Source organism: Dendrobates tinctorius, unplaced genomic scaffold, assembly GCF_039654945.1.
Source record: "Dendrobates tinctorius isolate UK_male_01 unplaced genomic scaffold, ASM3965494v1 ptg000129l, whole genome shotgun sequence".
In the NCBI taxonomy this organism is placed as follows: domain Eukaryota; kingdom Metazoa; phylum Chordata; class Amphibia; order Anura; family Dendrobatidae; genus Dendrobates; species Dendrobates tinctorius.
In genome coordinates this window covers 30822566-30849586 of record NW_027361797.1, presented here as the reverse complement: position 1 = coordinate 30849586, position 27021 = coordinate 30822566, and the positions used below count along the sequence as shown (strand labels likewise).

Sequence of the window (27021 nt, the reverse complement as noted above, 5' to 3'; positions counted from 1 at the left end):
TGGAGGCCGGAGCGCCATAGCAGGCGGGGAGGCGGCTCCCTGCACGCGCCGAGCGGGGTCGCGCGCGGATGCCCGGCAGGAAGTGGAGGCGCGGCTTACCAGCGTCACATCCGGTGACGTCAGAAGCCGGTTTCAAATCAAGGGCGCGCGCGCTCCTGGACCACAGCGTTCTCCAGAGTCGTCACAGGTCGTTCCAGGCTGTGTGACTGCATCGGACGCCAGGGGATGGAAGGCAACACTGCATCTGGTGGAGGGGTAAGTGCGCATAGCGCAGACCACCCTCCCCAACCGTCCCCACAGCCCAGATCTGATGAGGTGCCCCTTATGTTATCAGGAAAAGGGAACCCCGGCAGAGTCCCTCTCGGGGAAGGACCCGGCGAAAGCCACCTCCAAATCAGTCAGATGTCCGGTGTGCAGAGTAAAGCTGCCAGACACCTATAGCAAGACCCTATGCGGTCCCTGTACCTCCAGGGTCATAGGCGAGGAACAGCCATCTCTACTTTCCGAAATGAGGTCGCTGATAAGGGAAGAGATTCAGGCCTCTACAACCCGGCGTCGATCCCCCAGCCCTGGGCCAAGTCGCAAGCGTCCGAGGTGGGAACCAGTCCCAGTATCAGAGGCGAGCCCTAGCGAGGAATCCGATTTCCGGGACTCAGATCAGGAGGAAGAAGGCGAGATCCTGGGGGATAGTCAGGAGCAGAACAGAAAGTACCTATTCAGACTGGAGGATACGGACGAGCTGGTACACACGGTCAGAAATACCATGCAGATGGAAGAAGTCCCTAAGCCACAGTCCAGACAGGACTTAATGTTTGGAGGACTGGTGTCCCGCAAACAGGTGGTGTTCCCTGTAAGCGAGAACATCAAAGCAATGATCCTGGAGTAGTGGAAAGAAGCAGAGCGTCGGTTGACACTCTCCCGAGACTTTAAAAATAGACTGCCCTTCGATCCCGAGGAAACTCGGGCGTGGGAAGAAGTCCCTAAGATCGACGTCCCAGTCGCCAAGGTTACTAAGAAGTCGGCTATCCCAGCCGAGGACTCATCCGGTCTTCGAGACCCGATGGATAGAAAGGCGGACGTCTTGTTAAAAAGAGCATGGGAGACGTCGGCGGCCCTGATTAGAGCCAACATAGCAGCCACCTCGGTGGCTAGGTCTATGTTCCTGTGGTTGGGGCAGTTGGAGGAACACCTAACCAACAAGACCCCGAGGTCAGAGATACTAGCATCTCTTCCTCTCTTGAAATCAGCCACGGCGTTCCTGTCGGATACGTCGGCGGAATCAGTTAGGTTTGCGGCCAGAAACAGCACCCTCTCTAATGCGGCCCGGAGAGCAGTCTGGCTTAGATCCTGGTCGGGGGATAACCCTTCTAAAGCAAAGTTATGTGCCATCCCTTTCTCGGGTCTGAGGGTGTTTGGTCCAGCCCTGGATAATATCCTTGAGCTGGTGTCCGATAAGAATAAGGGATTCCCGGAAGAAAAGCCCAGGCGGTCCCAGTCCTTTCGGAGAGGCTCCTTCTTCAGAGGACAGTCAGAGTTTAGGGGCCGGGCGAGGTCTAATAGAAGCTCCTACAAAGGCTCCTTCAGCCAAAGTGGGAGGAACAGAGGTCCCCCATTTGCATCGACATCTAGATCGAGGAGACAATGACGCCATAGGCATTGGGGGGAGACTTCGCCACTTTGCAGCAAACTGGTCACGAGTCACCAACAATCAGTGGGTCCTCAGAACCATCAGGGAAGGTTACAGGATAGAGCTCTATTCTCCTCCCCCCGACAGATATATTGCCCCCACTGTCGTCCAGGAGGACTCCGCAATGTGGTCGGATCTTCAGGCCATGTTAGACTCAGGGGTCATAATACCAGTTTCACCGTCAGAAAGAGGGAAAGGGCACTACTCTTCCCTGTTTGCAATCACAAAGAAATCCGGCGAGGCCCGCACCATCATAAACCTGAAGCCACTAAATGCTTGGGTCAGATACAGGAGGTTCCGGATGGAATCAATCCGATCCGCAATTCCTCTGATAGACAGGGACGCAGTTATGTGCACCCTAGACCTAAAAAAGGCATACTATCAGATTCCTATTCATCCCTCATCCCAAGGCCTACTAAGGTTCGCGATCAGTTCACCAGCCCGGACCTGCCATTTCCAGTTCCAGGGTCTTCCATTCGGGCTGGCCTCAGCTCCCAGGATCTTTACAAAGCTGGTGGTAGAGGTGGTGGCCTACCTGAGAGATCAGGGTATTGTGATTGTGCCGTACCTGGACGACTTCTTACTGGTGGCAAGATCCAAAGAAGCGCTCATCCGAGACAGGATCCGAACAACTACTGTGATGGAGTTCCTGGGCTGGGTGATCAACTGGGAGAAGTCGGACCTCACACCAGACACCAAAAAGGTATTCCTGGGAGTCCTCCTAGACTCAGCCGACAGAATATCCTGGCTACCCAAGCAGAAGCAGAAGTCCATTCAGGCCAGAACCAGAGGCCTGTTGAATCGTCAATGCTCCATAAGGGAAGCAATGGAGGTCCTGGGCCTCATGACGGCCTGCATCCAGTGCGTCCGTTGGGCCCAATTCCACTCGCGGTTGTTACAAAGAGAGATTCTCGCGAGGTGGGACAGGAGTCAGGCGTCGCTAGACAAACCCCTAAGGCTCTCAGGACGAGTAAAGGAGTCCCTTCGCTGGTGGTTACAGGCCAGGAACCTTCAGGTGGGCGTGCATTGGACAACCTCTCCATACGTGGTAGTCACCACAGACGCAAGTGCGTGGGGATGGGGAGCCCACATAGAAGGGAAGATCTTCCAGGGGAAGTGGCCAGCAAGCATCAAGGCCAGATCCTCCAGTTTCAAGGAACTTTTCGCGGTCTGGGAAGCGTTGCGGAGAAACCGGTCGGTACTAAAGAGTCGTCATGTTCGCATTTTATCCGACAATACAACGACAGTGGCATTCCTGAAACACCAAGGAGGAACCAGACATCAACCACTACAGGCACTGGCGGAAAAGATATTCACGTGGGCAGAACGGACAGTTCGGTCCGTGACCGCGGTACATCTAGAGGGTTCCCAAAACGAAGTGGCAGACTACCTGAGCAGACAACAGATCCACCCGACAGTGGGAATTGAACGTAGAGATCTTCGACCAGCTTTGTCAGCGCTGGGGGAACCCCAGTATAGATCTCTTCGCAAGCCGGAAGAACTCGAAGGTTCCCAGATTCTACTCCCTAAATCCGATGGACCATCCAAAAGGCGTAGACGCCCTGAGTCAGACTTGGGGAGAATCCCTCTCTTATGCGTTCCCACCACTGGCCCTCATACCGGCAGTGCTCAGAAAGATACGCGAGGACCACGCAAGAGTGATATTGATAGTGCCATACTGGCCGAGGAGAAGCTGGTTTTCCCTTCTGGGAGCCATGGCAGTAGAAGATCCAGTCGAGCTGCCCTTGTGGGAGAACATCATCCACCAGGGCCCGATCCACCACCCGGACCCAGCAAGACTCCATTTATCGGCTTGGATCCTGAGAGGGACATCCTGAAGGCAAAAGGATTGTCGGAGCAGGTCATATCCACCCTACAGGCCAGCAGGAAGCCAGTGACGTCGGCAATTTATCGGAAGATATGGAAAAGATTCTGTCTGGAGGGTGGCAAGTCCGAGCTCGTGGCAGGCACCCCCTGATCTCCCTAACATACTAGGGTTCCTGCAGGCAGGTTTTAATAAAGGCCTCAAGCCCAGCACTCTAAAAGTCCAGGTTTCAGCTTTGAGCGCCTTCTTCGATTATCAGTTAGCTGCACATCCCTGGGTGATAAGGTTTATAAAAGCCACACAGCGCCTGCGCCCCACAATTAGGCAGCTCACCCCGCCATGGGACCTGGGCCTGGTACTTCGGTTCCTCTGCTCGGACACTTTCGCCCTTAGTGAGAAGATAACCATCCCTGCTCTCACTCGTAAAACGGCCTTTCTAGTAGCCATTACCACGGCCAAAAGAATAGGGGAGATCCAGGCCCTATCCACTAAGGATCCATACCTCCAGATAAGAGAGGATAGTATAATCCTAAGGTTAGACCCGGCATTTACCCCGAAGGTAGCCTCTACAAGAAATCTGAACCAGGAGGTAGTGTTACCCTCTTTCTGCGATAATCCCCGAAATGAGAAGGAGCGGCGGCTCCACTCGCTAGACGTGAGGCGCGCAGTTATAGAATACCTAGAGGCCACCAATAGTTGGCGTGTCGACCCGAACCTGCTCGTTCTCTTTGGAGGTAGGAATAAAGGGAAGAAGGCCTCTAAGGCGTCCATCGCGCGTTGGATTACCTCAGTAATCTCGGATGCCTACCAGGCTGAAGGCGCCAGCCCGCCTGATTCCTTAAAAGCCCACTCTACGAGGGCGGTATCGGCCTCATGGGCCGAGCGGGCGGGGGCGTCAGTTGATCAAATTTGTCGAGCGGCAACCTGGGCTAGTCTTAATACATTCTGCAAACACTACAAACTAGATGTGTTAGCTGGCCAACAAACCGCATTTGGGAGAAAAGTTCTCCAGGCAGTAATCCCACCCTGAGGAGGTGCTTTGGTACTCTCCATGGTGCTGTCAGGTGGACGTCCTGGAAAATAGGTATTAGACCTACCGGTAATGATGTTTCCAGGAGTCCATCCTGACAGCACGGGTAGTTCCCTCCCTGTTATGTTATACTATGTTGTATTATGTCATATGCTGTAATATGATTGTTTCATTAAACCATTACTAGCATCATCCACCTTGTGGTACTTGTCAAATCACTGAGGGAAAGGGGGTGGGACATGGCCTTTTAACCTCTCGTGTGCTTTCCTGTCCCTGTAAGGAGGAGGAGGAGGACGTCCTCCATGGTGCTGTCAGGATGGACTCCTGGAAACATCATTACCGGTAGGTCTAATACCTATTTTTCTCCTTCGTCTCATTGGGGGACACAGAGACTGTGGGTGTGTGCTACTGCCGTCTGGAGGCTGACACTAGGCATACAAAAAACAAGTTAGCTCCTCCTCCACCGCATACACCCTCGCCCCTATAGCGGGCGGAAACCAGTTTTTTGCTTAGTGTCTTTGGAGGCACACGCAGTCTGGTTTCTCCAGACTAGGTTTCTTTTTCGGTTCTCACTATGAAGAGGAGATAGGGGCGACGGATCCTATAGAAAGGGTCCGATCTCCCCAAACCATCAACGGGCGAGCACGCGTTGAGCATCGCTCCGCGTATCCTTTCCCGCACCGAGGGACACCTCTGGGACTTTTCCCCAGACATCTATTTTTCGTGTTTGTTATTTTTTGAAGACGAGAAGGGGCAACGCATCTTATAGAAAGGATCCGATTTCCCCAAACCAGCAACGGGCGGCTACGTGCGAGAGTCCCTCCACGTCTCCTCTCCCGCGACGTGGGACACTATGCCAGACTTAGCCCTGTCCACCCCTAGGTATGGAAACCATGGGCTTGCACACGGGCACAAGACTAGTCTGTGCGCCCCCACTGCTCCACCAACGCTTGACGGCGGTGCTGCACGGCGGCGGACGGTCCCTCTCCTCGCCCCTACAGGGCAGACGGAGTTAGGGTGCCTGCACCGTCCAAGAAGGAGACTAGCAGGTGCGGAGGGCCCTGGGCGCAGAGTCAGGTGGACCACCCCCCCCAAAACCCCCCCCAATACCTGGGGCAGAGCAGGCAGTGGCTGCACAGGAGGTGGAGGAGAGAACGTCGCTGGGGCCCGGCGTTTGGACCCCAGGTGGGTAGCGCCATTAATTTAGCCCGCGGCTTCGGCCTAGGCCGCGGGCGGAAGTGGGCGGCAGCGCTCCGGCCGCATCTTAGGCGGCGTCGCTTTGGCGCCCCCCGTCCCCGGTATCGGCGTTACAGGATCCGGGGCGGGGGGTATCGTAATTTAGGCCGCGGCTCCGGCCTGATCCGCGGGCGGAAGTCCCGCCCTCAGTGCGGCGTCCGTCGGCGTCACTTCCGGCGCCGCCCCCCTCCTGGCAGGGCGGGCGCCGGATAAAATGGAGTCCCCGACGGCAGTCCGGGGTAGGCCGCAGGAGCTTACCGCAAAGCGCGGCAGTCCCCGGAGACCGCCACCAACGCAGCTGGAGGGGCCTCCCACGGCAGGAGCCGGGAAAAGGACTACAGAGGGGTAAGTGTGACCCCGGCCTGAAGGCCACGCTAGGGCATATAGGGCTCCCCTCTCCTCCGCATTCGCCCTCCTTGAAAAAGGGAAAAAAAAAAAAATATATATATATATATATATATATATATATATATATATATATATATATATATATATATATATATATATATATATATATATATATATATAAATTTTTTTTTTCTTTGGCCTTTTTCCAGCAGTATGTCTGGAAAAGGTAAAGCGCACGCATCCTTCTATGCCGCATGCGTTTCCTGTGGGGTTAGATTCCCACGAGCGCAGACCAGTAAATTATGTGAAACCTGTGTCACCGAACGCGCCCAGGAGCCCTCCCCCGCAGCAGAGCCCAGGGGTCCGGAACCCCCAGAGTGGGCGGTATCCCTCTCTCGGTCTATGGTATCATTAACAAAGGCAATTGAGACCCTTCAGGCCCCGGATAGGGGTAGAGATGACGGCTCGTCTGGTTGGGAGGGTTCTGCCTCCTCACATGAGCCGCCGGCCTGCAGGGGCCGCACTCTCTCTAGGCAGGCACATAGGAAGGGAACCCATACTGTGTCGCCAGGCCCCTCCGGTGCTTCAGCATCTGCGAGTGTGGCATCACGCTCGCCGTCACCCCTTTCAGGGAGCGAGCAGAGCTCAGTAGAGGATGTGGAAGAATCCTTGGACCTGGACACCCCAGGGTGCCGGGAGACGGTGGACAGTCTCATTGAGGCTGTCAACCAGACTCTGGGTATTGATGAGGTCATCCTAACCGCAGGGCATAAGGTGTCTTTTAAAAAGGCCCGGAAGCCGCGGAGAGTGTTCAGCACTCATCCTGAGTTCGAGGATATAGTGCAGCGGCACCGGGAACGGCCAGACAAGCGTTTTTCAGGACAGAAGACGCTAGGATCAAGATATCCATTTGCGCCAGAGCTCTGTAAAAAATGGACAGAGTCTCCGGCGGTGGATCCCCCGGTATCCCGCCTGGCCTCGAGATCCCTGTTATCAGTGCCTAGTGGTTCGGCCATCAAGGACCCCACGGATCGGCTCATAGAGGGATTAGCGCGCTCGGTATCTGAAGCATCAGGATCAGCACTCTTCCCTTCCTTTGCGGCAACATGGGTAGCCAAAGCCATGATGTCCTGGTCGGACTCTTTAAATGAGATCCTGCAGGATAGGGAGTTGCCAGCAGAGGTGGCTGAGATAACAAGTCAGATCGCAATGGCGGGTGACTATCTAATTAATGCATCCTTGGATGCAGCTAATAGCGCAGCACTTGCAGCAGCAAACGCAATCGCCATTAGGAGAGCCTTGTGGTTAAGGCTGTGGCGGGCTGATTCGGTGTCTAAAAAATCCTTGACTTCCCTTCCCTTTCAGGGTAACCGACTATTTGGGGAAGAATTGGATAGACTCATTTCGGACTCAACAGGGGGTAAAAGTAGTTTTCTCCCACAACAGAAGACAAGGACGCCATTTCGTCAGCCTCAGGCGCGTTTTCGGGCATTTCGCGCACCCGCGTGGACGGCAACGGCCAGTACCCCCGCTCCTGCGCGCTATAACCATGACAGAGCGTCAGGTCACCTACAGGACCAACCCGCTGGGTAGGATGCGAGGGCGTCCGCCCAGATCAAGGGGGGCCAGGTCCCAGAGGCCCTCTACAAAATGACTCGAGAAGTGCGGTACCTGAGGACAGCAGGATTGGCGGTCGTCTGCAACGGTTCTGTCACATATGGGCTGCGGTGGCACGCGACGCATGGGTGACGGAGCTGATATCTTCCGGGTACAAGATAGAGTTTATAAAAAGTCCGCCAACACGATTTTTTCCCTCCCGGCTTCCCAAGTCAAGGTCTCGAGCAGAGGCATTACGGGGGGCCATCGAAGTGCTGCAGCACAAAGGGGTCATCGTTCCGGTGCCAAGGAGCGAAAGAACCAAAGGGTTTTATTCCAACCTGTTCGCAGTCCCCAAAAAGGATGGAGCGGTAAGGCCGGTTCTGGACCTAAAGCTACTAAACAGGTTCATCAGGGTCAGGCATTTTCGCATGGAGTCCCTCCGGTCGGTTATATCCTCCATGGAGAAGGGAGAATACCTGGCCTCAATCGATGTTCAGGATGCATATTTACACATCCCTATTTTTCCCCCGCATCAGAGATTCCTACGGTTTGCGGTCGAGGGACGGCACTTCCAGTTTGTGGCGCTGCCTTTCGGTTTGGCCACGGCCCCCAGAATATTCACGAAGGTGATGGCGGTCGCCATGGCCACTCTTCACTCCCGGGGCATTGTGGTGTTGCCATACCTGGACGACCTTCTGGTAAAGGGCCCGTCCCGTCCAGCGTGCGAGGAGAGTGTCACCATCACACTGGATACCTTGTCTCGTCTAGGATGGATGATCAACAGGAAGAAATCATTCCTCACGCCGGCCCAGAGGATTGTTTTCCTAGGGATGATATTCGATACCTCCCAGGGATTGGTAATTCTCCCTCAGGACAAGGCTCGGGCATTCCGACAGGGAGCTCGAAGACTTCAACAGCCAGGCCTCCATACTATCCGATTCGGGATGGGTGTCCTGGGCAGGATGGTGGCAGCGATGGAAGCAATCCCGTTTGCTCAGTTTCATCTCCGCCCCCTGCAGCATGCCCTGTTAGCGGCTTGGGACAGGAGCCCGTTCTCACTCGATCACCCGTGCAGGTTGTCCTCTCAGGTCCGACAGACCCTTCGATGGTGGACACGCGATCGGTCGCTTCTGCAGGGAAAGCCCTTTCCTCCGGATCATTGGTTAGTGATCACGACCGATGCGAGTCTCTCCGGTTGGGGAGCAATCTTCCGCCACCACACGGCACAGGGGCAGTGGTCGCCTCAGGAAGCTCGTCTCCCTATCAATCTGTTGGAGATTCGAGCAATACGGTTGGCCTTGCAGCAGTTCCAACACGTGCTAGCAGGATACCCGATTCGGATTCAGTCGGACAACGCCACGGCAGTGGCGTACGTGAATCACCAGGGGGGCACACGCAGCAGGGCAACCATGCGCGAGGTGGGACATGTCCTCCGCTGGGCCGAGAGGACCCACTCGATGATCTCAGCGGTTCACATTCCAGGCATCGAGAATTGGGCAGCGGATTTCCTAAGCCAGCAGGACATCACGGCCGGGGAGTGGTCACTACATCCCGAGGTGTTCCAGCAGATTTGCCAGCGCTGGGGAACACCAGACGTGGACTTGATGGCCTCCAGGAAGAACGCCAAAGTGGGCGTGTTTGTCGCCCGGTCTCAGGATCCGCAAGCAATCGCAGCGGACGCATTGGTGATACCCTGGAACCCTTTTCGGCTCCCATACTTGTTCCCGCCGCTGCCACTTCTCCCCAGGGTTATCAGGAAGATAAAGACAGAGGGGGTTCCGGCAATTCTGCTGGCCCCGGATTGGCCCCGACGGGCATGGTACGCGGATCTGGTACAGCTCATCGCAGACGTACCATGGCAGCTACCGGAACGACCAGATTTACTGTCCCAGGGACCGATCTGCCACCCGAACTTAGGGCCCTGCGTTTGACGGCGTGGCCATTGAATCTTGGGTGCTGACCCAGGCGGGGTTTGGGCGCGAGGTAGTCGCGACAATGGTAAGGGCCCGAAAGCCAGCCTCGGCAAGGATCTATTATAACACTTGGAAGGTTTTCTTCCAGTGGTGTCGGGAACACGGGGTTCCGCCATTGTCCTTCTCTGTGCCCAACATACTGGCTTTCCTTCAGTCTGGCCTAGACGCAGGTTTGGCGCCAAGTTCCCTTAGAAGACAGATATCGGCCCTGTCGGTCCTGTTTCAGCGAAAGATCGCTACAAATTTGCAGGTCAGAACGTTCCTGCAGGGGGTCGTTCATTTAGTACCTCCCTTCAGAGCACCATTGGAGGCCTGGGATCTTAATCTGGTCCTGTCGGTACTACAGGAGGCTCCGTTTGAGCCACTACAGGATGTTTCATTGGCATATCTATCCAGAAAGGTTGTGTTCCTGGTAGCCATAACATCCATTAGGCGAGTATCGGAGTTGGGAGCGTTATCTTGTAGAGCCCCTTTCCTGACCTTTTTTAAGGACAAGGTAGTCCTTAGGCCTCCGCCACCTTTTTTTACCAAAGGTGGTGTCCTCGTTCCATATTAATGAGGACATTGTGCTGCCTTCTTTCTGTCCAGCGCCAGTTCACAGGGTGGAAAAGGCGCTCCACACATTGGATCTGGTAAGAGCTCTCAGGAGATACGTGTCGAGGACAGCACCTTTCCGCCAGACGGATTCGTTGTTTGTGATCCCCGAAGGGCGCAGGAAGGGCCTCGCAGCCTCACGGTCAACCATAGCCAGATGGATTCGCCTAACCATTCAGGAGGCTTACCGTATTAGAGGCACGCCAGTTCCAGCTGGAGTAAGGGCGCATTCTACTCGGGCAGTGGGCGCCTCGTGGGCGCTTCGGCACCAGGCTTCGGCAGAACAGATATGCAAGGCAGCAACCTGGGCCAGCCTGCACACTTTTTGTAAACATTACAGTGTGCATACTCAGGCTTCGTCAGATGCGAGCCTGGGCAGAAAAATTCTCCAAGCAGCAGTGGCACACCTTTAAACAGGAAAGCATGCGGCTTGGATCGGTGAGTGTAAGGCTGTGTGCACACGCTGCGGATTTTGCTGCGGTGTACAGTACAATGATTCCCTATGGGAATCAAAAACCGCAGTGCAGACGGTGCGGAATTTTCCGCGCGGATTATCTGCGGTTTTCAATCCGCAGAAAGAATTGACATGTCAATTCTTTCTGCGGATTCTCCTGCGGTTTGCCATCTCCTCCATTGAGGAGATGAAAAACCGCAGGGCAAAACCGCAGAGCAATCCGCAGGTAAAACCGCAGGTCTTTTGACCTGCGGTTTCACCTGCGGATTGTACAAAATCCGCGCGGATGAATCCGCACCTTTTCCGCAGCGTGTGCACACAGCCTTATCCCACCCAGGGACTGCTTTAGGACGTCCCACAGTCTCTGTGTCCCCCAATGAGACGAAGGAGAAACATGGATTTTTGTGAGTACTCACCTTAAAATCCTTTTCTCCGAGACGCTCATTGGGGGACACAGCACCCGCCCTGATAGCCGGTTGGCTCATACTTATTATTTAACATATTTTCTTGTTTAAGACAGGGTGATCCTTTTTTCAGACATATGATTTATTGCATTAAGGCTAATTTTTGTATGTCCGCCTACTGCTTTTGCACTAAACTGGTTTCCGCCCGCTATAGGGGCGAGGGTGTATGCGGAGGAGGAGGAGCTAACTTGTTTTTTGTATGCCTAGTGTCAGCCTCCAGACGGCAGTAGCACACACCCACAGTCTCTGTGTCCCCCAATGAGCGTCTCGGAGAAAAGGATTTTACGGTGAGTACTCACAAAAATCCATGTTTTCAGCCCAATTCTCCAATTTACTCAAATCTGTCTGTAGTTGCAAACTTTCCTCCTTTGTGTTAACTACCTTACATAGTTTTGTATCATCTGCAGATACTGATATTTTACTGTGCAAGCCATCCACTAGATCATTAATAAATATATTAAATAGTAGGGGGCCCAATACAGAACCCTGTGGTACCCCACTAGTAACCCTGGCCCAATCTGAGTATGCCCCATTAATAACCACTCTTTGTTTTCTATCACTAAGCCAGCTACCTACCCATCTACACACATTTTCCCCTAGCCCAAGCTTTCTCATCTTACTTACCAATCTTTTATGTGGGACAGTGTCAAATGCTTTAGAGAAGTCGAGATAAATGACATCCAATAATTCTCCTTGGTCCATTTGAGAGCTTACATCCTCATAGAAGCTGATCAGGTTAGTCTGAGAGGAGCGATCCTTCATAAATCAATGTTGATATGGAGTTAAACATTTATTAGCATTGAGATATTCCATAATGGTATCCCTTAGAAACCCTTCAAAAATTTTACCCACAACCGCTGTTAAGCTTACCGGCATATAGTTTCCAGGTTCCCTTTTACACCCCTTTTTGAATATTGGTACCACATTTGCTTGCCGCTAATCAAAAGGAACAGACCCTGTTTCTATAGAGTCTCTAAATATAAAGAATAGAGGCCTGTCTATCACATTACTTAACTCCCTTAATACCCGAGGGTGAATGCAATCAGGGCCTGGTGATTTGTCAATTTTAATCTTACTAAGGCGGTTCTGCACTTCTTCCTGGGTTAGGCAGGTAATACTTAATGGGGAGTTTACATTATCACTCTGCATTTCCCCTGGCAAATCCTTTTCCTGTGTGAACACTGTTGAGAAAAAAGTATTTAAAACATTTGCTTTTCCCACATCGCTCTCTATGATTTCACCCTCATTGTTCTGTAAAGGGCCGACACCATCAATTTTAATCATTTTACTGTTTATATAATTAAAGAATAGTTTGGGGTTTGTTTTACTTTCCTTAGCAATGAGTCTCTCAGTTTCCACTTTTGCTAAATGTATTTGTTTTTTGCACATTTTATTTTTTTCTCTATAATTTTTTAATGCTTCTTCATTGCCTTCTTGTTTTAACTTCCTAAATGCCTTGCTCTTGTTATTTATTGCCCTTTTTACATCCTTATTTAGCCACATTGGTGTTCTCCTGTTCCTACCCTTTTATTTCTGTACGGTATGGCTAGCTCGCAGTGGGTGTGTAAAACTGATTTAAATATTTCCCATTTATTTTCTGTGGTCCTATTTTTGAGGACATTGTCCCAATCAATTTGGTGAAGGTCCTCTCTAAGCTGATCAAACTTTGCTTTCCTGAAATTCAGCGTTTTCGCAACCCCCTTCCAGGGCACCTTACTGAAGGACAAGTGGAATTGTATTATATTGTGGTCACTGTTCCCTAGGTGCCCATCGACTCGTACGTCTGTTATTCTATCTGGCCTGTTGCTTAAAATTAAGTCCAGAAGGGCTGTCCCTCTAGTTGGGCCCTGCACAAGTTGTGACAGATAGTTATCCTTGGTCACTGACAGAAATTGGTTTACCTTCTGAGATACGCAGGTTTCAGTTTCCCAGTCTATGTCGGGGTAGTTGAAGTCCCCCATAATAATCACCTCATTGTGATTTGCTGCTTTGTCTATTTGTTTCAATAATACATTTTCAGTGGTTTCTGTTATATTTGGTGGCTTATAACAAACCCTTATGAGGATTTTATTACTTTTCTCTCCTTGTATCTCCACCCACAGAGACTCCACCTCTTCATTTCCCTCTTGTATATCGTCTCTTAGTGTGGGCTTTAAAGTGGACTTTATATATAGACAGACTCCACCCCCTTTCCTTTTTTTACTATCCCTCCTAAACAAATTATATCCTTGCAAGTTAGCCGCCCAGTCATAGCTGTCGTCTAACCATGTTGTATTTTTCCTCATACATTACCAACTCCAGATCTTCAATCTTATTGGTCAGGCTTCTTGCGTTGGTCAGCATGCAGGAAAGAAGTTTTGCTTCCTTTTTCTTAGCTTCCTTCTGAGTACCCTGTCTTGGGTCCTCTTTACCACGTCTAGTATCCTTGATTAGTTTGTCCTTCTGCTGCATGTTCTTGTCTGCTGTTTTTCCTCCCATCCCCTCTTCTTCTAGCCCTCCTGATGAGTGTGGCAAGTCTTCTGGCGAATGTGTGTTTCCCAGGTTTTGTGAGGTGTATCCCATCTCTTGCGAGAAGTCCATCGTAGAGGTAATTGACGCCATGGTCCAAGAATCCAAATCCTTGCTGCCTGCACCACCGTCGTAGCCAGTTGTTCACCTCTAGTATTCTATTCTATAATGGTCATAAGTAATCTAGTGTAGAAGCCACATGCAAATCGAGTTGGAAGTGCACTGGGGGCATGTTGATTTTTTGAAAGTGCACTGTCAGGTCCCCTAGTGCATGTCCAGCCTGATTTGCATATGGTTTTACTCTAGAGTACTCATGATTGGCACATTGTATCTGTGCAAAAAAAGTATCCTCTTTATTGGGGGGAGATAAGCCGCTATAAAGCCATAGATAGCTCTACTCCATGTAAAATTGTGCTGACAGGTTCTCTTTAAAGGGAACCTGTCATTACATTTAGAAGAACCTGGCAGCACGTTTTCTCTGAAACGCTGCGGCTAGTGGCATGACTAGAGTTCTATGGACCTCCACCAGCTTGTTATTCAGACATACTGTAATATTATCCTCCATCCTTGCCACCATCTTGTATTAATGTCCCCATTCTGTAATAATGTCCCCTTGTCCTGCACCTCCATCCTGTAATGACTTTTTCCCATTTTGGTGCTTTTCTTCATAGATGTGCAGGGACGCCATGCGCCACCTGCGATGGGCACGTTGATGTCAACTGCCATCCCCTGATTGACCGGCAGTGATTGCGGTGCAGGGAGCTGATGTCTCTCTGCACTGCATAGATTTTTAGCCTAATATGTATCGGAGGACACACACTCGGCTGAAAATAACTCTGATCCTCCTGATTCTGTGGAGCCATGTTGTGACCATTATCGTTGCACCTCTGGCTGCGGCATTAGGTTCTTCCCTATTTACTCACGTTTCTACCTGGTTTTTCCAGCGCTGAAATATGGTTAAATCCCCAGTTTTTGCAATTTTTTGTCATTATTATTTCAGCTGCATTTGAGCAATTTAAATTGTTCTAAACATGACAGTAGCCTTGACATAAAGCAACTTTCTGTGTCCGATGCAAATTGTAAATACACAAGACTTCACAAATCTCCTTGACAAAAGGGTATTGTGCGGTAGCGACTCCATCCCGCGTGGCACCGGCTGGCACTGAGCAGTAACGCAGTGTAGCTTGGATCTCTGGTGCATGGATAATACTTGTTACACAGAGGTTAAATCCATGAGCCAGTTAAGAGTTCTTATATAAAGCCCAAATCGAATGACATTGCTCTGTCTCCGTGCACCCGTTTAAAGGGTTAATTTTACATTGTATTGCTTTAATTTAAAAGTGTGGGTTGTAGCTGCTGCCACTTTGAGGCGGACAAAGAGTTGTTAAAGTTAACTTGTCATGTCCAAAGAAAGCTCACTGATGCTACACCAGTTTTGCCGAAATAGAAGGCTCTGAGATCATTAAGAGGCGCACACCAGTTAATGAATTTGGCGCTTCTAGTAAGTGGTATTCACCTCCATGTGCTGCACCAGAAATAATGCTCCAGTCAGGGACTGGAGTAACATTTCTGGCCTCCAAAGTGTGAGCTTTTTTCAGTTAATTGACAGACAGGTGTGACCATTTTCCAGCTCCGCACATTTTGGCAAAGCTTTGTCAAACTGTCAAAAAAAAAAAAAAAACACCAAAAGCTTCCTGGCATTAAGACTTTGATGAATTGGCCCCTTAGTGTCTCTCATAGTGGCAGCGGTTAATAACCAAGGGCTCTATGTCCCCCAACTAAGCTAAACTGATGCAAAAAGGTATCTACAGTAACTTAGAATCCATCCCCCACTTCATGATCTTGTACTGACCAGCTAAGGTAAAAACTCCTTAAAGGGGTTGCACTTACACTCACCTTCAGTGTCAACACTGGCTGTCCCGGGGCTCATGTGACATATGTCATGTCATTCCTATGGCCAATCGACACAGGCTTCATTCTGCCATCCTACAGGTGTAATTGGCATCTGGAGGAAGGGAGTGAGCAGCAGCAGCTTTCACTTCCTCCCGACATCTTGAATTGGAGGGTGTAAAGCCAGCGCTGATTGTCCACAGAGATCGCGTGACATAACAATGTCATGAGAGCCCTGGGAGAGCCAGTGCCAACACTGCTGGAGCAACACCAGATGTGAGAAGTAGTGTTATTTTAGTAGCGGAAACATAGGCATTCAGAACAGGTTGTCCAGGCAATAAATTTGGATTCACACACAAAGCCTGATTCATCAAGACCGGCGTGAACCACTGTTCTGGAGTCAGATGCTCCTGATTCATAAAGATGTGCAAGCCTCTTCATAAATAGGGAGCATCACATGAGTGGTGTGTGCTTCACCACAAATCCTACTCCAATGTCTGCTGGAGTAAGATTTGTGGCATAGGGAACACCGCCACTTATCGTGTATTTAATGAGTGGCGGTTGCCATTCCTGCGCCCCACCGCAGCTCCATCCACTTTGCAGGAGAAATCCAAAAGTCACAAAATTGTAGCGCAGTCTCAAGTTACCGCAGCATTATGCTACGTTTCAAAGCTTTTTACCCCCAGAATACTGGCTTTGATGAACTGCGCTCACTGTTTTCTGAAAAAATGAGCATTTTTTAAGGCTGTTTTTTAGATTTCAGCAACAAGATTGGCAGAACCCTGGTTCAGTGGCCATGCATCGGACATACTAATTAGAGGTGCGAGGGAAGCCGGCAGGTGAGAAATTGGTACACAGTGCTCTGGTCCAACAACCATGGACACCTGATGTTGCTGTTGGACCTGAGTCTTGCAAATCTTTTTGCTCAATCTAAAAGCTCACCACATGCAATGTGCTGTGTGTGTTGTGTGTTTTTTTTTTTGTTTTTTTTTGTTTTTTTTGTTTATTGGACCAGTATCATTCTTTGTTTTGGCATCTACAGACTTGTTTGGTGGTTTGTTGTGGTTTGTTTTTTTTTTTGTTTTTTTTTATTATAATATTTCCGGTACATTTAAAAGTACATTGTGTTAAAGTGAAATGTATTTTTGTGCCATTTTTCTCCTTATACATTGTGTGGTTCTAAGACTATCCTTTGAAAAGCACATGATATGTGGAAAAAATGGTACAAAAATCACTTCTGTCGAAAAAATATATTTTGATCCCAAGGATGGTTATAAACATCGGTTCGGTGAAGCACTCGTATCCATTCTCACATGCTGCAGCTCAGCTGCCAGTGAAGTGCCTGGCACTATGCAGAGTTCTGAGAATATCTGCTCCGGAACTGTTTTTTGGGGGAGATATACACTTCAAATTATGGAGCTGAAAGGAAAAAAAAAAAAAAAGTGAGGGTGTTCTTTTAAAAAAAAAACAAAAAAAAAAACATTTTCTCATCAGGGAAAGTATGAGGAGCACCATGCATCAAGTTACACACAGATCTGTACACTGGAGAACGAACTTTCCCAAACCAGAGCGGTCCGAGATCAACTGCAGAAGTATATCCGAGAACTGGAGCAAGCGAATGATGACTTGGAGAGAGCAAAGAGGTTAGTAGTGCTGCTTACCTGTACCATTATTGCTAAAATGATTGGTTACCATCTGCCTCAATTTTACCTGTTACCAATTCAGATTAAAAAAAAAAAAAAATTCCAAAATCAAAAATATATAACTTTTTCTTTTATAAAGCGAATTGGCAGCCGTTGTAAAAAAGAAAAAAAAAAAAAGCAAAAAGTGTCAGTGCTTAACCTCAGGTTGGGGAATTTAGAGTCATCAGAACTAGACATGCTTAAGATAATTTCACTATAGATTTGGTTAACAGATATAACTTTTATTCATTTATATACACAGCGGGTGAATTAAGGATTGAGCACGTCACCAATTTTGTAAGTAAATATATTTCTAAAGGTGCTATTGACATGAAATTCTCACTAGATGCTGGTAACAACCCATCCAATCCACACAGGCAAAGAAATCGACCCATGGATGGCCATTAATTAAATTATGCATAATAATGAGAAATGACACAGGGAAAAGGTATTGAACTCGCTTACCGAAATGTAATTACCGTATATACTCGAATATAAGCCGAGATTTTCAGCCCAAAAAATTGGGCTGAAAGTCCCCCTCTCGTCTTATATTCGAGTCATATACAAAGGGGGTCAGAGGGGGAGGGGGGGCGGGGGTGTCAGGTCATACTTACCCGTCCTGACGCTGTGTCTTGAGCCCCCAGCTTCTCCCCGTGTTCTCTCTTCCTGCCTTCAGCGGTCACGTGGTGCTGCTCATTAAAACTCATGAATATGCGCATATTCGTGAGTTTTAATGAGCGGCACCACGTGACCGCTGAAGGCAGGAAGAGAGAGCGCGGAGACGCTGGGGGCTCAAGACACAGCGTCAGGACGGGTAAGTATAGCGATACTCACCTGTCCTGCGTCCATGGCTGCTTGCTGCTGTCTGTCATCGGTCAGTGACTTCAGACAGCAGAGGGCGCGGTGACGTGGTTAGTGCGCGCCGCGCCCCCTGCAGTCTGAACGTCACTGACTGATGACGTGGCAGATAGCGGTGAGCAGCCATGGACGCAGGACACGTGAGTATCTCAGGTGCCAGCAGTGACACCGGCACCTGACACCCAGCGACGGAGGGGTGAGTATGTTCCCCCATATGCTGCCCCCATGCTGCTGCTGCATGTAAAAATAAAAAAAAGACAATCTATGGAGCTTCTTATGGGGGCAGCATATGGGGGAATAATCTATGGAGCTTCTTCTGAGGACACCATATGGGGGAATAATCTATGGAGCTTCTTATGGGGGCAGCATATGGGGGAATAATCTATGGAGCTACTTCTGAGGACACCATATGGGGGAATAATCTATGGAGCATTTCCCACCCTAGGCTTATACGCGAGTCAATAAGTTCTCCCAGTTTTTTGTGGCAAAATTAGGGGGGTCGGCTTATACTCGGGTCGGCTTATACTCGAGTATATACGGTAATAGTTTGTACAATAGCCTTTGTCGGTAATGACAGATTCAGAACACCGCTTGTATGGAGAAACTAGTCGCAGGCATTGCTCAGGTGTGATCTTGACCCATTCTTCCACACACACACTCTTCAAATCCTGATTGCCCCGTGGGCGCCTTCTATGAACTCTGATCTTTAGTTCCTTCCATAAATTTTGTTTTGGATTTGGGTGATTGGCTGGGCCATTCTAGCTGCTTTATTTTCTTTCTCGGAAACACTTGAGCTTTTCCTTTGGCTGTGTGTTTGGGATCATCGTCTTACTGAAATGTCCACATTCATTTCATCTTCTTCATCCTGGTGGATGGCAGCAGATTTTTATCAAGAATGTCTCCACATTTGTCCATTCATCCTTCCTTCTTCAATAATATAATGTTTGCCAGTGCCGTATGCTGAAACATCGCTCCACGCCATGATGTTCCCACTAGAGTTGAGCGACTTTGGTCGGATCGGGTTTTCGTGAAACCCGAATGAAACAAAATTTGAGTCAGATGAAACTGGTCCGACTAGGGCAAAAAAGTCGGAGTTTCGTCCGAAACCCGACCCCAAAGCAAGTCAATGGGAAATAAAAGTCGGCATTGAGTGGATGATTGTCATCCGCTCAATGCTAACTTTTATTCCCCATTGACTTGCATTTGGGTCGGGTTTCGGATGAAACTCCGACTTTTTTTGCCCTAGTCGGACCAGTTTCAGGCTGTGGGCACACGTAGCGTTTTAAAACGCTCACTAAAAACCGCACTCCTTCCCAGAAATCGCGCATTTTTTTCCGCGCGATTTCACCGCGATTATGCCGCGATTTTTGCGTGCGATATTCAAGCACTTTCCAAGCGATTTGAAGCATCGCTTGGAAAGTGATTGACAGGTTGGTCACACTCGTCAAACATAGTGTTCCCAGTAAGGCTGAGTTCACACGTGGCGTTTTTTTCGCGTTTCTGCGGCGGTTTTAACTGCGCGATTTTGCCGCGAAAAATAAGCATCCCATGCATTCCTATGGGATTCCGCAATGCTGTACTAATGCTGCGGTTTTTACCGCGGCGGAATCGCTTCGCTGTAAAAACCGCAGCATGCTCATTAATTTGCGGAATCGCGGTGATCCCGCACCCATAGGAATGCATTGTTCCGCTTACTTCCCGCATGTGGCTGTGCACACCATGCGGAAAGTAAGCAGAACATTTGCGGATGGTACCCACGGTCCGGAGGAGAGGAGACTGTCCTCCGGGCTTTGGGTACCATATCCCTGTAAAAAATAGAATTTAAAAATAAAAAATATTGTTATTCTCACCCTCCGACGTCCCGCGCAGTCTTCCCGCTTCTCTTCACGCTCTCGTTCCCAGTAGTCCTTTGCGAAAATGCCCGCGATGGCGTCCGTTCTCGCGGGATCGCGACGTCTCGCGGTCATTCGCGCGACGTCATCGCGAATTACCGTGAGACGTCGCGATCCCGCGAGAACTGACGTCATCGCGGGCATTTTCGCAAAGGATTACTGGGAACGGATGCGCGGGATGTCGGAGGGTAAGAATAACACTTTTTTTTTTTTTACATTCTATCTTTTACTATTGATGCCGCATAGGCGGCCTCAGTAGTAAAAAGTTGGTCACACTCGTCAAACACTATGTTTGACGAGTGTGACCAACCTGTCAATCAGTTCTCCAAGCGATGCTACAGATCGCTTGGAGAACGCTAGCATTTTGCAAGCTAAATACGCTTGCAAAATGCTAGTTTTTCCACGGGAAAATCGCGGGAATTTAAAATGCGATTTTCCCGCGGACTGGAATTCCGGAATTCTCGCGGTAATTTCCGCGAGAGTTCCGGTACGTGTGCACTTAGCCTAATGCCTTGCGAGACCTGTGATGACGTAGTCTCGCGTTGCTATAGCGATCTCGCGAGACCACGTCATTACAGGACCGTGCCGCAAGGCATTACTGGGAACGCTCAGGCCGGGAATGCAGCGCGGGACGCCGGAAGGTAAATATACACCGATTTTTTTTTTTTTTTTATTCTTTTTTTTACAGGGGTATGGTACCCAGGGCCTGGAGGACAGTCTCCTCTCCTCCACACCGTGGGTACCAACCGCATATGAGACGCTTAACTTCCCGCATGGTGGGCATAGCCACATGCAGGAAGTCAGCGATTCTCATGCATTCCTATGGGTGCGGAATCGCGGCAATTCTTTGCGATTCCGCACAAAAGAATGAGCATGCTGCGATTTTTTTCCACGATGCGATTCCGCCGCGGAAAAAAGAGCAGCATTAGCACAGCATGTGCGGAATGCATGGGGTGCGTTCTGTACACGATTTTTAAGCGTTTTCGCAGAGTTTTCTCGCCGAAAATTGCGGCAAAAACGCTTAAAAATCGCATCGTGTGCACATAGCCTCAATCGGGTTTCACGAAACCCGATCCGACCAAAGTCGCTCAACTCTAGTTCCCACCTCCAAACTTCACTGTTGGTATGGTGTTTTTGGAGTGATATGCAGTGCTTTTTGGCCTCCAAACATGGTGTATATTGCAGCATCCAAATGAGCTCAGTTTTGGTCTCATCTGACCAGACTATATTCTCCCAGTATTTCACAGGCTTGTCTAAATGTTGTTGAGCAAACTGTAAAATCCATGTCAGCCTTTATAATTCTGTATGAATATTTTCTTGAGCTGGTCTTGAAAATGCTCACCGGCTGTTCCTCTACATAGGTCAGCCTAGGAGATCTGCGTCCCTGGTTTTTTTTTTTGGTTTTTTTTGTTTAATACAAAAAATATAAAAGGAAAGACCCTATATCACCATCACTGTGTGACATCTTCCTGTCTGGATGCTTTATTCTGAAATTTTCCACTTCCTCTGGTCTTGTGCTCACTTTGCCTCCTTTACCTGCAACTTTCCACAGAGCAACCATCATTTCCTTGGAGGATTTTGAGCTACGCTTAAATCAAGCAATTGAGAGAAACGCATTTCTTGAAAGTGAACTAGATGAGAAGGAAAATGATCTGGAGTGTATCCAGAGGCTAAAGGATGAAACACGAGGTGAGCTGTTACTCCGCAGTGCATTCTTGAGACCTCTGACGATCCAGCGCTGGAGCACTTGCCATTTCCTTTGGTGCTTGGTTTATTCCTATTCCTGGCTGGGCTATTAAATTTATTTTATTTATTTTTGCATTTCTATTCTTCCTCACCTTTCTTCCAAGAAACATAACGATTTAATTCGGAGCCAATATGGCGGCACAAGCACTTGTTCTTTGTGGGACGACTTGTAGTTTTGAACAGCACCATTCTGTTTCCCATACTGGAAGATTGGGAAAAATAATTGTAATGTGCCAAAACGTCTGAAAAACCTAAATTCTGGCAATTTTTGTTTAGGGGAGGGAGCTCTGTTTCTTTATTTTTCTGTAAAAATGATCTGGTAACACAGATTCTCCATGTCCTGGCTATTACGGCGATGGCATTCGTGGTTTGTTGTGGTAAAATGTAATTACCGTAGTAATTCTGTCGTGTTGCTGTTTTCACATGTAACTTCCTCCCCCCCAACAAGGTTTTTTTTTTTTTGCTTAGTTTTGTCTTCTATTAATTACAATATTTTGGGGAAGTGTAACTACCCAAAAAAATGTTATTGCCTAAGGGTTAATTAACATTTTATTTTAATCGAACGTTTCCAGATATCATGAGGTCATATGTTTTTTTTTTCGTTTTTTTTTTCTTTTTTTAATCAATTGGGGGAGTTTGTATTTAGAACAGGGTTTTCTTTTTTTTTTTTTTTTTTGCCCCTTCCTGGACCTGTTCTTTTGATTTTTCATTTTATATACCGCAGTCCTATAGGATTTCAGTATATAACCAAAATTACATTCTCCTATAAGGACAAAGTTGGCAGATATATTGGTCTTCAGCAGGCGCCCCTCCGGCTGCCATGGCAGCCCTTCGGAAAAGGAGCCATAGGGAGCCGTTTAGTTTCGCCGTTCCAGTTGCTCATCAGAGATGCCAGTATTAGGACATATGACTACTTTGGTCACTTATTGGTTCCAGCATTCATATGCCAGCTACTTGTGATTAACATTGGGGAACCGTCAAAGCGTTCCTACTTTTCAGTGCATAACCCCTTTTAATTATAAAGTGTTATGTCCATTTCATCGGCGATGGGAGAATTTTTCCTCATCTTCTCTTCCTGTGACTTTTAGACTTACGACAAGAGCTAGCCGTTCAGCAGAAGCAGGAGATAATTAAACGTAGCACCAGTGCTCTCCAGGAAAGAGAACGCATAGACACGGCCGTCCAAGCTTCCATGTCTGTACCGTCAACTCCTGGGGGTCACAGGGGGTCGATCTCGGGTTTGAGCTCTCCAATGCAAATCAGAAAAAGTAAGTTGAACTAGACGCACCCGCCATCATGGCTTCATTCTAGGGAATTTGTTCCTGTGGAGTAGTGATCCTCGAGAGCAGGCCATAAGGCATCACAGTCCAAGTTCTTGGATGGAAGAGCCCTCTAATTTCTGGTCTAATGTGTTTGAGGACATCTGAATTTCCACTTTTTTTTTTTTTTTTCAAATTTCAACTTGCCCAAATGTTTGTTCCCATTGGATGGATTATCATATATGCAAATTTGCATATGGTGAATGCTTCAAATGTATAAACGTAATGGGTAGAGTTATCAGATGTAGTGCAAGTGAAAAATGGAGAAGCTGCCGCTGATCACATTACCATATTTTGCAAAGGCCTTTTGGATAATAAAGGGCCATATGATTGCAGACAATCATTCATCCCTTTTTTTTTTGTCTTGCACTAGTTGAGATCAATCTCATTGTCATCAGGAAATATCTGGGTTTTTAGCTAATAATCATTATTGAAAAGCCATGTTTTCACATCATTGACGTCACACATTAACTTCTTCAATTCCAGGTTTTGATGATGGTTACGGAGGTACACCAATGGGCACTCCACTCACGCCATCGGCAAGGATATCGGCATTGAACATTGTAGGGGATCTTCTTAGAAAAGTTGGGGTAAGCTACTGTCTCAATTTAAAGCCTATCTCTGTTTACTGCAAAGTTCAGCTTTGGAGGAGCTGTTGAAATGTGGTCCTCCAAGCAGGAAGTCAAGTTGTTATTGAGTAACCTTTTAAAGGGATTGTTTACAATTACAAACAAGGGTCTGCTTGTTTTTCAAAAACTGGCTCTACTCTTGCCATGGGCTGTAACTGATATATTTCAGCTCTGCTCCATTAAATGTATATGTTGCAGTACCAGGTACAGCTCACTGAAAAATTTTCGGCTTTTCGCTTTTTTTTTTTTTTTGTTTAAGTGCTAATTTGTGCCACATTCTTGCACACTATATATGAAGCCCTGATGTTCACAGTGTTAATATTCGATCATTATTACATTGGCCATGTCCTTTTAGTTGCTATACGAGTACAGTGAGTTATCAACATTTTTATTCATATTGTTTAAAATGCAAAAGCGAAGTGGGAGACTACCTCCTCTTTCAGCTTCCGCCTCTCCCCTCTTTCGCCTCTCCCCTCTTTCGCCTCTCCCCTCTTTCGCCTCTCCCCTCCCTCCAGTGAATTTTATTTATTATGGATGTTTGAGTGCTCTCATTTTCTATCCACAGGCATTGGAGTCCAAGCTGGCCTCTTGCAAACATTTTGTATATGAACAGTCTCCTAATCGAGCCATGGCACCTTTATTGGCTCATGTAAACAACACTAGAGACTGCAGGGAAAACAGGTTGAGCATGCCCATCATGAGCCCTGCAGAGAAGGGGTAGGTGTCATTGTGTATAATCTGTTGGAAGAAGAATAATGTTCTCCATTATAACCATTCACATTTTAAGGCGTTTACTTCAATCAGGACATTGTAAACAAGCCTATACATTTATAGACTGAAAAGTGTTAAATTAATATGTTGACACTTGACAAGTTTTATTTGCTTTTTTTTTTTGTTGTTTTACTTTTCTTCTATTGGATAATCAGTGTTGCTTTCACCCAAGGAAATGCTTTATCATTTCCATAGATTCATCTGCTGGTATTACTGCCCTATTGATAAAACAAAGGGGGCACTGGAAGCAGCGCCTTTTGTCAAATGAACAGTATGTCCAGCAGATCATAGGTTAATTGACACTTTTCATTCTATTTTCAGCAGTACCCAGCGGGTATACAGCCGGAGCTGATCGGTGACGCTACTGGACGTCATCTGTCTCCATAATCTGGTATTGATGATTTAACCATCCCAAGGATAGGTCATCAATATAAAAGTAGTGGTCAACCCGGTTAACAGAAACATTAAAAAGTTATGGCTCATTGGATTTATATTAAAAATAATATTGCTGTCACTTTAAGGCATGAAATGGCTGCGTCTGGGGTAATATTTATTTTGGATGTATTTTTGTATATATTTTATTTCCATTAACATCTAATCTATCTTTCTTTCCGCAGGTTCATTAAACGACTAGAGTTTGGATCCACGTCCCAAAATGTACCTGTCCAGTCCATGCACTCGCCTCAGGGAATAGTCAAGATGATACTGTAGAGACTGCCGCCATAGAGACTTAATGATTTTTTTAGTGGTATTTTAATCATGACAAGAAATTAATCTGGACTGTGTGTAGAAGATTTAATGGAGACCTCAGCTGATCATGAAGGCACCTCACTCCATAACTTCCTGGGACCATTTATGGTGGTCGAGCACTGTGATCGCACAGATCCGTCCTCATTCACCTTTGGGCATTTTTTTTTATCTTATTAAGGCTTTTTGTTCTCCTTTGGGAAGATGGAATCAAGTATGTGACTAAACAGTGTCTTCTAGGAGATGTGGGCACTGTTGGATTGAACATTTGTGGAAGTCATGTTGAGGGTTTTCTGGAAAGCTATGTGTGTGTGATCACTGGTGGTCCAACCCTTGGGAACTCATCAGTGAGTAGAATGATGGAGCTTGGTGATCTTAGTTGCTGCAGCTCTTTCAGTAGTAATTCAAGCATTTCCATCCTCTTATTCTGACTGACCGTTAGTTACATTATAAAGGGAGTCCATCAGCCCCCAAAATGTTTATTAAAGGCAATCTGTCACCAGGCTTTTGCCACCTAATCGGAGTTCACCATGATGTATTGATAGAGACCCTGATTCCTGCTTAGTGTAGTTCTGCTAAAATCACAGATTTATAAGCAGTAGATCATTGGAGGACTAGTAAACCAGTAAAGTGGCACATTGCTGGAATCAGGGTCTCTGTCCCTGCATTATTCTGCTCTCAGATTAGGTAGCAAAATCTGGTGACATATTCCCTTTAAACCAACTGAACAGTGATATAAAAAAAAAAAAAAAAATCATACTAGCACTTTATAGGTACAGCGCACGAGAAAATAGCTAATGAGGGGTCTTCAGGGCCCTCCTTGCATTGTCAAGGGCTCACAACATCTATACAAATCTCATTTTGCATTTTTTGGCAACCCACCACCACTCCCGCTCACCGCTTTTGATTGATGCACTTGCTTAGCAAATGAAAGCGCTGCCTGAACTCATCACTTGACTCTGTCCATGCACACATGGTTTCAGTACGTCATGAAGATTGTGGGGGGGGGGCTACTGTCTACGTGCCTTTTCTCTAAAGCCGATCGCTCTTTACACTTTGGGGGTGTATCCGTGTGACAAACAACGTCCGCAGGGAGGCGAGTGCACCCACTCGCATCAGTGCTCCTGTGGTTGGGCTCAAATACGCGGGCAGAATTCAAGGGCAAGCAATTATCTGCTGTCATTTGGCAGCAGATAAAATTCCCAAAATACAAACTGAGGGGGTACACTGGTGCCCTGAGCCCTTGGCCACGCCATTCTGCTTCTGAATTAGGAGTGATATTTCAGGCTCTGAACCACCAACATGTATAGGGCACGGAGGGTTTGTATAGGGGCGAAAAACATTTTGGGGCCGTCAGTCTCCATTTGATTACTCGCTTATTTTGCCTTGTGGTTTGTTTTATGTTTCACTACTTTATATAGATTACTGACGTTCTAGCACCGTGATGCCTGCACTGCACCGCTCGTTTCAGTGGATTTGTTTCCTTTTCTGTAAAGCTTTTTATAAAGGGGCTTCTAAACTTGTTCTGTCATGTAAAAAGCCGTAACTTTATAATATAAACCATTTATATGAATAGAGCCTGCCAGGAAAGCATTGGCTCTTTTGTGTTTTTTTTTGTTTTTTTTTTTGAGGTTCTAACTGTCAAAGCCACGTCTATGGATACGTACACTTGTAAGTTTACGCCTTTCTTCTATAATGAATATATGACTATACAGCATTACCACTGGTTCTTATTTGACCCAAAATAAAGCAGATTTTTGTATAATTTA

General features: G+C 47.8%; 1 protein-coding gene across 2 annotated transcripts in view; it reads left to right on the top strand.

The window, feature by feature from the left end:
- NDE1 (nudE neurodevelopment protein 1) overlaps window positions 1-27021 on the top strand; it is a 39311-nt gene extending 12290 nt beyond the window's left edge. For both annotated transcript variants that reach the window (XM_073542914.1, XM_073542913.1), the window contains exons 4-9: window positions 17103-17251; window positions 21593-21729; window positions 22875-23054; window positions 23592-23695; window positions 24300-24451; window positions 25123-27021. In XM_073542914.1, the coding sequence (XP_073399015.1) occupies window positions 17103-17251; window positions 21593-21729; window positions 22875-23054; window positions 23592-23695; window positions 24300-24451; window positions 25123-25216 (816 nt within the window). In that variant the 3' untranslated portion in view covers window positions 25217-27021. The remainder of the gene's footprint in view (window positions 1-17102; window positions 17252-21592; window positions 21730-22874; window positions 23055-23591; window positions 23696-24299; window positions 24452-25122) is intronic.